Source organism: Alosa sapidissima, chromosome 16 (assembly GCF_018492685.1).
Source record: "Alosa sapidissima isolate fAloSap1 chromosome 16, fAloSap1.pri, whole genome shotgun sequence".
In the NCBI taxonomy this organism is placed as follows: Eukaryota; Metazoa; Chordata; class Actinopteri; order Clupeiformes; family Clupeidae; genus Alosa; species Alosa sapidissima.
Genome location: NC_055972.1, coordinates 28061239 through 28075532, shown reverse-complemented (window position 1 = coordinate 28075532; position 14294 = coordinate 28061239). Strand labels below are relative to the sequence as shown.

The window sequence follows — 14294 nt, the reverse complement described above, 5'->3', positions numbered from 1 at the left end:
ATCCACCCCAAAGCTGGGCATAATTGAGTCACAGGCAAACAGTGATTACAGCATTATGTCATCAGATAACCACTGGCTGAAAACAGGAGCTCTTTTTCCTCTCTCTCTTTCTCTCTGTCTCTCTCTCTCTCTCTCTCTCTCTCTCTCTCTCTCTCTCTCTCTATCCCTTTCTCCAGTAGCACGATATCCAGTGAGAGCCGTGGCAGACAGCAAAGAAGAGGGACAGTCGGAAGCTGTTTCTGTCCACAAACACTAGCAAGCCTGACATGCGCCTGTGAGAAGAGCCTCAGATTTCCTTTCATTTTATATTAGCAAAAAAAAAAAGGAAAACGCTTAGTTCTGTGAGCTGGCTGTGCAGACATGATGTGTCTATCACAGAGTCGAAGCTCTCCTCTTTTCGTCCTGATTCACTCCTGAGTCGCAGTGGAATTGGGCCACTTCAGATGAGATACACAAGGACGAGGCGCTGTTCCATGTCGTGAAGGATCAATACAATCTTCGCCCTTCACAAACATAGCTGGCTGACCCCATTATGTTATAGCAACACATGTACAATAGCAGCAAGGTAGACAATCACTGACTGAGGAGCTATCAGAAAACTAAATATGCTTTTGTGCCCCATAGAAGTAACAGCCTCCACCTGGATGACGTCTGACCCACAAGTAAGACCAGTCTAGTAAGCTTCCTGAAAGACCATGCAACATAGAGATTTAAAGACACAGGGCTAGAGATACAAAGAGAGAGAGAGAGAGAGAGAGAGAGAGAGAGAGAGAGAGAGAGCAGGAGAGGAAAGAGATGTGATGAGAGTACCGTTCTCTCCCGCCTCAGCACAGATGATTTCCCTGGCTCATACTCGAAGATGCTCTTTGGCTCAGCGCGATACTTCCTGGTGTCTACCTTCTTGTCAGGGGGTTCCCAGTCATTCCTGCAGGGGTATAGAGTACAGCGGGTAAGAGAGAGAGACAGAGAAAAATAGAGAGAGAGAACAGAACCCCATTGAGGAATGTCTCCATGGCAACCATTTTTTCGGATGATATCTCCATCAGCGGAGTTTTCTCAGACAGTGTTACGTAGCCAGCACTCTGGGCCAACCTCTTTCCCAATACATAGTCCCTCTCATCAGAAAACTAATCAGGAAACACATCAGCACTTAATGAAACACCAGATTTAACACCCTCAGGGAAATGTGGAGAAATGCTCAAAGGAGGAATTACCTGAGCTGTGTATCCTTATCTGTAGTAGACAATAACTGGGATTTGGAATCATCTACTCTCGATGTTTCAATTAAGAAAATATAAGTAGAAAGTGGTCTTAAAAAGGTAAAACTGATAATTAGTAAATGTTTTCTTTAGCTGTAATTATCAAAGGCTTGAGAGGAAAACGCACACTTTTCAATCCTTCCTCTCTCTATTTTATCTGTCTCTTCTTTAATAATGAATGAGTCCATATTATTTTCACAAGTGCCTTCTGCTTGAGGACTCACCCATTAAACCCCCCTCCCTACACACACACACACACACACGCAAGCACACACGCACACACACACACACACACACACACGCAGAGAGACCTGGAGCTGCTCCCACAACAGAGGCCCAACCATCTGCCACTTCAACCAGCCTCCCCTCCTCCTCTTCCTCTTTAAGTCCACCATTCTTCCAGCCTTCCTCACCTGTCCCTGTCCATCCCTTCATCCATTCATCCATGTATCACGACAGCACAAATAACACACACTCAATAGGACAAATGTGTTATGTGAGTGAGGAAAGTGCATTTAGTTTATGTCGCCTCAGACGACCCTACTCAGCGTTAAAGGGAGTTTGGTGTAATTTTTAAAAAGTATGGTCTGAAGCACTCTCGTGTAGTGGACATGTACAAAGGGAGACGAACTGACCTGTGTGTGTTCTGCAGTTCAGTGTGTAACTCTAGTACTCATATGGATTGTTGGAGTGAGTTTCAGGGGCTTGTGAGAGTGTGAGAATGTAAGTAGTGTGTGTAGGGGGGTGACAGGGTTCAGAGTTCACTGTTATCCTACCATAGGGGATACAAAGTAGCCCTTAAGAATGCCCAACACACACACACACACACACACACACACACACACACACACACACACACACACACACACACAGACACTCTGTGTTGGGATTACTATCCCATTTTCTCCTTGTCTGAATCTTTGAATATTGCTTTCAAAAGTCACGTTTACATAAATGAACATACCGTTCAGTGGCCGGCTTGAGGGAAGAAGTTCTGGTTGGCACTGGAAGCTTCGCACCGGAGACTGCGTCCACTGCACTTTTAGAGACAGGTTCTCTCCTCTCTACTACACAGTTTAAAAAAAAGACTTATCTGTGTGAATATAACAATGATACACACAGTGTGTGTTTTAACACCATGCTAAATATTAAAGGAGTACAAGAGTTTTTGCATCTCTCACCTTCTTCCACATATATATAGGAAGGCACATCATCTAGAAGAAAAAGAAATGATTGGTTTTACAAATCATTAAAACACAGTTAAAACACCTAGAGGGATGTAATATGCATCCAGACGGGATAGAAATGTCTTGCTACCCTTGTAAAATCATGAAAAAGCCACAGTAATATTTTTGTCTGATTACATAACCTACTCATAGTCCACTAATGTCTGTCATTGAGAATTTACCAATCAGATACCCAACTCCATGTGATATGATTCTAAGAGTGTTCTGCTCATGTGAGAACATGTATAAAGCATTACCGAGGAGCGCATGTAAGTGAAAATGGACAGGATTAGCATGCCATGCATAGCGGACATTAGCAGCTGATCAGCTAATTCTGAAGCTTCTTGCTTACATGGCCAAACTCACCAGTAGAGGGCCGCCTAACTTCCTCATTATTCATTCCATCCTTCTCTCTCTCTCTCTCTCTCTCTCTCTCTCACTCTCTTGATTTTAATAGTCACCATAAACAGAGAGGCTGATTTTTGACATACCATTCCAAGTAGGTAGGCAAAACGTACTGGCACAAACTGTTTCTTCTGTGACCACATTATCTTACAAGAACCTGTTACTTCACCATTGTTTACAGCCAAAGACGAACCAGTTTATCAACGATGAATATCTGATATTATGCGGATATTGACACACAGCATTAATAATATATAATAATTGATATACCTATGCCTACACAGAAACTAAACTACATACAATTCACAATGGTATGTCTGATATTCTAGTTTAATTGTTCATTTCAAGTAGTATATGTTACTAGTACTACTTGTTTATGATATGTTGAATACATTGTCTTGTCACCACTGTGTGTGATGTGCAATGAAAAGAGGAAGGGAGGGGTCAGACAACTGGCACGGAGAAGAGGAAGGGAGGGGTCAGTTCAACAAGTCAGTTTCATATCAGCGGTTCAGTAGGTTACACATCTCACCATCATACGGCAGAGCGTGATAGAGAGGCATGCAACTGAGCAGGCGTAAGCAGTACGGCCCTTTACTGAAGGGTCACGGCAGGGTCACTGACCATGCTGTCAGTTAAAGGATATCAAGATGTATACTACTGTAGAATGACACATACAGTACATGACTACTGCTATACCATATGCAAGCAATCATGAACCTGAGGGTCATACCCTAGCTGTTCTAACCAAGACCTATCAAATGTTTGTTTTAATACTTTTGTCTTTAGTGATTATTGATGTAGTCACACAGGGACTACTGGCAGGACTCATGTACAAATCCTGTGAATTATTGTTCTAGCCAAAAATAAAACATATCAACATTAAAGGAAGAGGAAGAGTCATTTATGTCCTTGTGGAATACCCTGCAGGAAAACGATCTTTCACTGAGGCCTTTTTAGCCTGTCATTAGCGTATGAACAACAACACTCAGAGCCAAAAAGTCCCCTCAGAAAGCCTCACAGACGGTGCATTAGACTGGATGGTGCATTAGACTGCAGACTCATCCGAATTGATTCTTCGTACACCTTTGTGACTAAAAGATTGGTATCCGTGGTGACGGGGGAATAGTCCGTCCATTAACTACAGCTGGAAAGTGTGATTGATTGCTTGTTCTGTTGATCGTCCTTGGCAACGGGTGGACATAAAAGGCAGTCTGTAGCCACTTCCTCACACATTTTAAAGCCATAGATTGAGAATGTGGGAATTTGCTCACCAAACTTGACCTTGAGTCAGACAACTTTGACACAGACACATAAACTAAACAGACTACCAAGGTTACCTTATAAATGAATAATAATAAACTCAAGATGTAATCATCAGTCATATACACTTCAGGGACTAAAAGTAGCACCATATAACACTTATGGGTGTCTAGGTACATAAAATCCTTTTCATGTTCCATTGGCGCCCTCTAGTGTTCAACAAATGTTCCTTTCCATGTCCTCACAAACCACCTCCACTAAGCTGATAAAACCAATAAATACAGCCACATATAAATCAAATCTATTGAATGCTTTCCTAACATTAAATTATTAATAGGTCTATTAAAATCAATACCAGCCAAGCAGCAATAGTACTATAACTCTGTTATAGTAAAGGGCAACACTGCAGGTTTGCATAATGTGGATTAGATCAATCAGGACTCTTCTTAGCCACTAGAGATGAGGGGGTTAGTGAGAAGCTAAGCAGATGGAACAGAGACTTCTGCAGGCCCTGCATCTGAGTATACCTCGGAATCTCAGCGGTCTGTCATTGCATTCTGGGAAAACGTACGTGGGGCGATAGGGATTTTCCTCAACAGGTTCTGAGTGAGACAGGTGCAGAGACACAGGCAGACAGAAATGGACAAACACACAGACACAGAAGCACACACACACACACACACACACACACACACACACACACACACACACACACACACACATACATACACAAGCACACATACACACACACACACACACACACACACACACACACACACACACACACACACACACAAACACACACACAAAAACACACACACACACCCCCAAGTCGGATGTAGAGAGGCATAGTGCATAAATAGGTGCAGAAAACGCTGTGCCATAACACAACAGTAGAGGTGGACTGGTTATGCAGGACATACTAGAGAGACAAGGCTATGGTGGCCCAGGAGGCCCATCTTACCTGGAAGCCGGTGAATCTGCTTGAACATGTTCTTGTACCAGTCCTTTGATTTCTCCGTGTTCTGAAGCAGAGTGTGGAAACATGCTCAATGAGGTATTACACAAAGGATTTAAAAGGCATGTTAGTGACATATTAATTTCACAGCTGAAATATTAATTCTTCCAACAAATTGGTTTTGGAAGAGGTTCCATCATTTCCATGATTTATGAGATGGATTTAATTTGCATCCTTGTAAAAATCTGCCAGAATTCAACGAAGTGAAAAGTATGAGCACTTGGTTTTAATGGATTTTACATATCTTTCCACAATATTCAATAATGGGCATATCTTGTTGAAGCGTACGGCAAAACAAAACAGCAAATATTACCTTTAACAGTGCAACAATAAAATCACCAACACAAATTCTGTACAAGTGTTAAACCAAATGAGAGGAACAGCCCGCCCCCTCATACAAAACTGGCCTTATTTGGCAACATTCTGTGGGGTTGTTTCCCCAGCCGTACCCTGATGGGGGGACGGGGTTGCTCTGGCGGGTGTCCGACGGAGACGTGCTGAGTCATCCTCACTGTCCCCTGTCTGCCGTCCATGTCGGGCTGGACGGAGAAGGCCTCTACGGGGGCTCCCACCGGTCCCTCCTCCCTCTCTGGAGCTTCGCCTCGCTCCGGCGTAGGGTCTGACAAACACACACACACACACTGTCAGAAACACACTTACATGTAGCTAGAGGAGATAAACACGCATCAAGTACCAATTGCCTTCTATTCTTTGCTTTTGCTTATGTAAAGCACATCGTATTACCCCTGGGTGTGAAATGCGCTATATAAATAAACTTGCCTTGCCTTGTTTAAAGGATCTAAGTATACAAGTTTCTTGGCTGATAGTAAGGAATTTGTAAATGAGGAATTAAACGCTAACAAATACAGAGGATGGACAAAAAAGGAATATAAACGACTACTGAATTCTTCCAGACAGCATTGTGTTTTCCTCAAATGGTTTAAAAATAAGAGGAAAATGTTGCACACTCTGGCTCCAAATGTATTTTTTATTGGATAAGGTTTTGGCTGTGAGGCCTTCTTCAGATCCAATTTTAAAAACAAAATTCCTCATCTGGTTTGTCACTAGCTCACTAGATGGAACTGTTCCTCTGTGTGCCTGTTGTGTCTGCAGGCAGAAGGGCATCAGAGAACAGTATCTTCCTCTTAAACTGGCATTGAGAGTGACAGAGACTTGGGCTCATTCCACCTCTTTCCAAACAACTCAGCATCTTCCTTCCTTGGACATGGACTTGAGATAACCATCTCACAAAATGAGCATGTGTCCAACTCAGCAATTTAAGTCCAACTCAAAGGCTGAGTTATTGGTCCACAAATGGACTTGGCCCATCTCCCCTCTACTGACAGTAGGATTCTAATGGGACAGATGATCTTGGCTGCCTCCTGCATACATTTACAAGCTGACAAGCACACTGAAACATTACGAGACAGCAAGGAGCATATGGGCAGACTGACAGTATATCTATCTATGGGCTGACTGGACCACTCTGTTTGTCTGGAATTCTGGGATTTCAAAACCCCTTAAACATGAAATCCTTACAAATTATGAGTCTTTTTGTTATTTAGTGTAAATACATCTCTTCATAGACTTAAAATAGAATGAAATGGAACACAAATGGACATAAACAACACAGACACCACACAAATGCCAGGACTAACACAGACATGCTGAGAGACACAGAGCCCTGAAAAAACATAATAGCCATCATGAACCTACTCGGGCAAAATCACAAATACCACCACCGAAAAATGATCAGGTCAAAGAATTAACATAAGTTGATATCAAGTATTAAATCATTGTTGCCATTTAAGATACTCTTTGCAAACCAAATGCAATCTGATTAAAGTATAAGGCTTCATTTTAAAGATGTACATAGTGCAAATGAAAAGTCCACATTGCAAGTAAATGAATCCCATGCAGACCCATGCCACATGTAACCGCTGGTCGAACCGATCATGCCGACAGCAAACAGTCATGACTGTGTCTCATGGTCAGCATAGCAACATTTAGTTTTTGTACCATAAAAATGTCAATTATACTCTAATATGTATCTCAAAGTGCCTAATTTAGGCTACAAGGTGAGAAAATATTTACAGTACTAGATTAGAGCTCTTACAAGCTGTGGGATTTTGTGTTGCTACAGAGTGCATAAATGGAAAAAACAGCTGATTCTCTGGCAAGAAAATCGCAAACCAATGGATGCGTTATTTTAGGCAACACAGCTGAAATGCACAACTGCTCTCATTTCTCCTGTGATGGTAAGACACAGAGAGCAATCTGTAAAATCTCACAACAAATGTTATGGATAAAAGGACAGTCAAGTGGGAATCATTTTGATCAAAGGATTTCGCAGCATGTTTGCTGAAGGCTGAAAAGAAGAAGGAAAGGAATGAGATCAAAAGTAAAGGGGTTAGCCCTGGAGAGGACGGGGGGTAGGGGGTCATCAGGATCGACATGCGAGCCCATCAAACCTTTTATGTCATACCTGCCACATCACACTGATGCTTTTGCTGTTCTGTGGTGAGAGGAAACAGAAGCAGAGATGCAACAACATAATGCAATAAAGCCAAACGAGCATATGGGCCAAGCCTATCAAATCAGCCCAAACGATCAGCCTGTCTGTCTGTCTGTCTGTCTGTGCCTGTGTTCCTGAAACATCAAGAATCACATAAACTTAATGAATCAGCAACTGTATGCAATTATATGTCTTTATAAGATAAGATGGCTTGTAGTTATATAGTATGGTTTATATAACATGCTAAAAGCCCCTGACTCAGCATTGATAAGGCCGGGAACTATCTGTGGATGGAGTAGAGGAGCATAGAGCCACTGAGTAGTCAGTCGAGCTGCTCTACAAGGCTTGCCATTCTAAGCAAGGCCTGAGTTATGAGATGGTCAATAATGTGCTGTTTGGAGGATTACGACTATAGGCCCGGGCTACACCGGGTCCACAACTGAAGCGCTCCGTTCACGTAGCGTAAAAATAGTTTTAGAAGACTCTAGAACGGCTAGAAACCACTGAACATTTATTTACTGGACCCACAAATACCACTGGCTCTTTATGGACATTTGTGAAGGATAATCAGTTGATACTATATTTACTGATACTTTATTTGCTTATTTAGTCCAGCCACTTGATGCAAACTCAACAATATTTCGCTTTTAAGTCTCGTAATTGCATTCATGCAGGTAAATAGCTTATAGATTTTAGACTTTACAGAAATGGTGCAGCCTCCACAACTCTACACTGCAGCAGAGGAAGTCATGGTTGGACTGCAGTACTTATAAAAACTGCTCATAATGCAGCATAGGGGGGGAAAGCCTGTTCCACCTCATGAAGGAAGAGACAGAAAAAGTTTGATCTCCTCAGAGAGAGCGAACCTGGAGATGATTCTAAGTGATGGAAATACTATGTCCGCATAAATATTTAAACAGTAAAAAGCCTGAAAGGCTCTGTGAATGCTCCACACTCAACAGAAATAGCCACTTGAGGCTGGCCCATGAATCAATTTCAACTGTGTGCTCCATTGCGATGCTATTATAGACCGTGTAATCAAAAATTATACTGAGGCTGAGGAAAAGACTACAGAATACTGCACAACTCTGGAAAAAGCCAACACATACTGTATGTACAAGTATAAACGTACACCTACAGTATAACACTTGCTAAATGTGTTTTTGATACGTTTTCAAAGATTGGGTGCTTATATTTTGTCATTATTGTCAAACCTTAGCTTCTCAGAGTCATTCTCACACAGCAGCCAGAGGACCTAACGTGATAGGAATGGAAGTGAGTGGTCAGTCCCTGACTTTGAGTCAACAGACAGAGTGGGCAAGGCAGAAAAAGGTTGCACCAAATTCCATGAGCTCCACCACTGGTTTAACCAAATGAGGCCTTCTGGTTGAATTAACCTTATGAGGGCCACCTCTTTAACTATACAAGGTCCTCTGGTTTAACTGTATGATATCTCCTAGTTAACATATAACATGGATTTAGCCAAGTCCTAGACTAAAAGAAAACTTCAATGATTATTTTATTTTATTTTTTAGTGTAGGTCTAGGCTTAATTCGTTAGAGGAAACTGGTCGATGAGGTCCACTAATTTAAGCATGTGAGGTCCACTGGTTTAACCATGACTAGTGCAGTCCACTGAGGCTAGAGCATTTCTGTAAGTCTTATTACAGTCCAACAAACCTGATTTTTATCTGATTTGGTGATTAGTGTCATCTTTAATTTTGTTACAGGCCTACTTGAGCAATCTCTCTTAACATCTCACTCTTACATCTGAACAACACTCAACAATCTGAAAGCACTGGGACACTTCCTGAGCCCCGTCACGCCTATTAAAGTGACATAAAAAAAAAGAGCCGACTTAATGCGCAACAGCACAGCGTGAATATCGGAGCATGTCTCACCATCACATAACTGGATTATGTGATTATACACATTAGAGGAGAGAAAAGGGAGGCAGACTTTCACACAGCACAACGACGCTTGGGCCCATGAAATTGATATTTCATTTAGTTGCGTCTCCACCACAGAGTCGCCTACCTCTGCTATGCTGGAGTAGGACGATGGTGGGGTTGACGGAGGTGGTGGAGGGGTAGTTGGACGGGTAGGCGGGGGTGGTCTTGGCGTAGGATGCAGGGGCGGTACTCTGGGGATCGGGTGTGGACCAGCGTGAGGTCTCGTCTGTGCTCACGGGGGTCTTGCCCTGGGGAAAGAGAGAGAGAGAGAGAGAAGAGAGAGAATGAGTCCAGAGTCTAGACAAACTATTAAACTGTTGATGGACTTAGATGCACTGCCAAACTGTGGTCTCTGTGTGCAGTGAACTGGCACTGGAAAAAAAACAGCCCTTTATCTTGTACTCTGTTGAGTCGGAAACTGTTTTTTTTTTAATACTACTTTTTTGGTGTTTTTGGTGACAGATCGTTCTTTTTATAATAATATGACAGCACCTTTGAATATACTGATATACTGAGGAGACGCTAGAGAAACAATATTTAATTTCATTCTGTGAATGTAAAATACACAGTTACACAGTCACACAATTACAATAAAGTGAATCTTAATCTTAATAAATATAGTCATAAGATGAATCCAGGGTCTAACCAAAGCAATAAAAGCATGTTTAAGGAGAGATAAAATACTACCAAAACACAGCATTTCACATTCTTACCCATGGCTGGTCTGAAAACAGTTGTTATGAATTCAAGACATGACTTGCAAAGAGTCACAGCTCTTCATCCGTAATGCTGTTTGAGCCTGACTGGCCTGACAGCCTGCGAAGGGAAGCGCTGATATGAGGATGGAAAGGCAAGGCATGAGGGATGTGTCATACCTGGTGTGGCGCGATGTCGTTCACTTGGGGTGGATCAGTCACCAATGTGTAGATTCCATCCTCTGCCAATCCGGTTCCTGAGGCGTCGCCGTTCACTTCACCAAGCCAGCCACCTGTAACGGATCCAACAGCACAGCTTTAGAGTCCAGCGGGGCATTCAGAACCCAGCACGGGTCCCACAACAAATCAGGGGGGACTGAACAGGGACAATAAAAGCACCTTCACTTGGCAAAGCACTTGCTCGCTTTCACAGGCTAGAGGCAACTTCACCGAGGGCAGGGGATGGAGGAAAAACAATTCATCCTCAATTAAAACGAATCGCCTATGAACTCCTGCCAGCAGCCAAATACTTCCCATAAACCATCTGAGATGGAGAAAATGCTAATTTCCCTTTGCGGGAGGAGGTGTTGGGGGGGGGTTGAGAGAAAAAAAGGAAAAGAAAAAAAAAAAGATTCTCTCACAATCTGCGAACTCTGTATCCAGAACAAGGCGCCCATTCAGGGCCACTGTAAGGGGCGTTTGTTCCACTGGCCTTTCTCCTCGGGCACAACAACAATTAAAGCATCTCCCCACAGGGTCTTGGCCATTGGCCATTCCGGCTCTAATGTTCCGAGTGCAACAAAAAAACGGGTCCGCAACTCAGGGGGCCCGCAGTTCCACCGCTCGGAGTGGGTGTTTCGGGGACAAGGGGGGTCTTTGACAGGCATGCTGGAAATATGACTGAGTCCATGTGTTATGCAGTGAGTTATGCCAGACAACGCAAAACACTGGAAAACATAGCTGTGGAGAAGTTGTGCTTTTTTTCATTGTTTGATAGCTAAACACACTCCAAAATGCACTTCACACTCGGATGAGGTGAGAGCTTCTTTCCTCCTCTTTTGTAAGACCCGGAAAGAAAGTTTTATTGCACACATCCTCCCTATTTCAGATTTACTACCAGAAAGATCTCAGGAGGCTTGCAAATTCCTCCTCAGGAACAGATAAAAATCTCAGAGCAGCTACATTTCAGCCCCAAACACCCTCCGATGACTCGCAGGCTACTTTATCTGATTTACAGCTCCTGTTCCCCACAAATACACCCCACATATAACACATCTGATATGTCCTCAGTTCTACAGACATTATTTATAGCATATACATTAGATAACCTCATACTGGCCTTGTACTATGCCATATGCCAAACTGGCCAAGTTTTTACTACTTTTAAAGAGGTTTATTAATGCAAACAATGTCATCATTATTTATGTTCTTTTTTAATCTATTCATTATTATCCTCATCTCTATTAACACAACAACACTATTACACTATTAGCCTTTAGCTGCATTAAATGGGCTAATTGATCTCTCGCAGGTTTCCCCACATAATGAGAGCAGCTACTCACTTTTGGCATGGTCCCCAGCGGGCTCTTGGCCGATAGAGTCGTCGTCACTGATCTGGACCAGACTGGCGCGGAGCGTGACTGCCCCTTTGCCTTTGCACACACGGGTGGGGTCTAGTTCTGCCAGTCCGATGGACCGACGGATGGACAAACACACACAGAGACAGAAAGACAAACAGACACGTGAGGGAGAAATGTCAATAAACAGTTCCGTTTATGGGTTCTTCATTTACTGTGGTTTCTGCCTTACATGTTCTGAGGCATGTTTAAATGCCAAGAGGCAAGTCTGAGTATTCCTTTTTTGCTATCTGGCAAAAAAGAAATCACCAGGAGTGTTCTATGCAGCTATTTAAATTAGCTTAAGCATTTACATTGACTTAAAGGCAAATTTCAAAATGCAATGATAAACGTAAAAGGCATCACAATGCCATGACATGATGATGCTGTGCTTCCGTTTTAACATTTGTCAAGACTACACACATATTACCATTTTGATCATTTTATTATTACTCTGGTCATCTAATTAAAGAAAGGGACTCACAATTCAACTAATAAACACATCAATTAATGTATCCTGTATCTAGGCATTATTTATTGTAACCCTACCCTTTAAGGTAACCCGAGTTACATCTCGGTACAGTATGATGTGTGGTTGTTTACTACTGACACTAATACTGTACTTCAGTAGTAGTGAAGAAAACTCATTATACTTGTATTACTGGTACAGGTACTGGTACTGGTAGTCATGACAATCTCATGATTCAATAGTCACACCTCATATTTGTGGGACACTGTACTGATCAATGAAATAGGCTATGAGGAGAATAATGACGGCATGGTGCTTAAACCACCAACAGCAATCTGTGACTGCATGCAGAAATGTCAGAAGAGTCCAGAGTATGAATGTCTATTATGTACTGAAGCTTTCATTCTTAAGACTTTGTTATTCATCCCCACCTGATCGCAAGAGGTTGTATCGGTCACAACAACACTAGGACTAAACCTTGCCAAACTAATTTCTGATATACTTCAAACTATAGCTGCTTCATGCTTCATAATAATAAAGACGTCATTATAATTACATTGTCAAATTGCCTATGCATCCCATCACCAATAATAATACACAGTTATCATCATATTACATTGCCTCAATCAACAGATGCAAACCTTCACCAGATATATACCATGCTAAATATAAAAGTGTCATCAAAACACCATAACCATAACCATAAAGGTAAGAAGGTACGGAGAAAGCTGTTCTCTAAATGGGCTAGTTATTAGTGTGGAGGGGACACTCGAGTTAAGGGAGCAGAGAGAAAGGGTGTCAGCAGACCTCACCTGACGGCATTAACTCTGGGGAGCTCTTCATGCTGGACACAGGAGTCACTCGTACCGCAGACACCGTGCGTGGCCTGGGCTTGACTGGACCAGCTGCCGGAGAGGACACACACACACACACACACACACACACACACACACACACACACACACACACACACACAAACAACACTGAACGTTAACCCAGACACTGTTCTGGCCGACCAGAAAACAGTGTCACAGTCAACTACGTGTGTATCGTTCACACGCCTCGCCTTGGGTGAGGCAGGCTACCAGAGCAGGTTCTGAGGATCTGAGTGATTTAGGTGTGTGCTTTCTTTACACAGCAACAATGTAATACTTGCCTGGTTAGATACACTCAACAGCAATTACCATAACATAAACTTCCCATTGTCCAGGCAAGATACTTTCATTACAAGTGGCACAGTAGTGTCAGAATTTGGTGACAGGTGCACTATGTATTCAATGACTACCACCATCTTTTCAATAATGCATTTTCCTTTAGGGGGTGGGGTGTTTGTGTGTGTGTGTGTGTGTGTGTGTGTGTGTGTGTGTGTGTGTGTGTGTGTGTGTGTGTGTGTGTTGGGAGGTGGGGGGTGGGTGGGGGGGTTCTTGTGCTACCTTGATTATTGTGCTATCTCCTTGATTTGCCAAAAAAAGGTCTTTCACTGGCACTAAAATGGAATTTACCCTAATCACAAACCTGCAGTAAATATGCTAGCCATTAAACTACGTAGATGGTTTGAAGGTTCAGCTCTATATAGTATATTCACTGCACCACTGTGTTTGTAGCAAATTGTAAAAGTAAAGTTAAAGAAAGTAAATGAAACCCTCCACTAGACAGTGACGGAATGTATGACCAATGATAATAAAGAAGCTCATGAGAGACTGCAATAGCGAGCGGGAGAACTTTATATGATGCAGCAGCAGCTAGAGACAATCTGCTAAGAGCATACAAATGCTCAGTGCTATTAAAAGAGATTTGCTTTCTGCTGAGATTGTTAGGGTCACTAGCTGGCATTGAGATAGCCTCTGCGGAATACAGAAGAAGACGCGATGGCCGAC

General features: G+C 42.6%; 1 protein-coding gene across 1 annotated transcript in view; it reads right to left on the bottom strand.

Annotated features, from left to right (window-relative positions):
- The window catches only part of LOC121685324 (sorbin and SH3 domain-containing protein 1), a 61128-nt gene that overhangs the window by 32151 nt on the left and 14683 nt on the right, over nucleotides 1-14294 (bottom strand). Inside the window, exons 3-13 of the mRNA XM_042065784.1 lie at nucleotides 13230-13313; nucleotides 11895-12011; nucleotides 10513-10625; nucleotides 9723-9885; nucleotides 7657-7686; nucleotides 5621-5790; nucleotides 5118-5178; nucleotides 4681-4755; nucleotides 2441-2473; nucleotides 2224-2326; nucleotides 811-925 (exon numbers count right to left, since the gene is read on the bottom strand). Of these exons, the coding sequence (XP_041921718.1) occupies nucleotides 811-925; nucleotides 2224-2326; nucleotides 2441-2473; nucleotides 4681-4755; nucleotides 5118-5178; nucleotides 5621-5790; nucleotides 7657-7686; nucleotides 9723-9885; nucleotides 10513-10625; nucleotides 11895-12011; nucleotides 13230-13260 (1011 nt within the window). The 5' untranslated portion in view covers nucleotides 13261-13313. The remainder of the gene's footprint in view (nucleotides 1-810; nucleotides 926-2223; nucleotides 2327-2440; nucleotides 2474-4680; nucleotides 4756-5117; nucleotides 5179-5620; nucleotides 5791-7656; nucleotides 7687-9722; nucleotides 9886-10512; nucleotides 10626-11894; nucleotides 12012-13229; nucleotides 13314-14294) is intronic.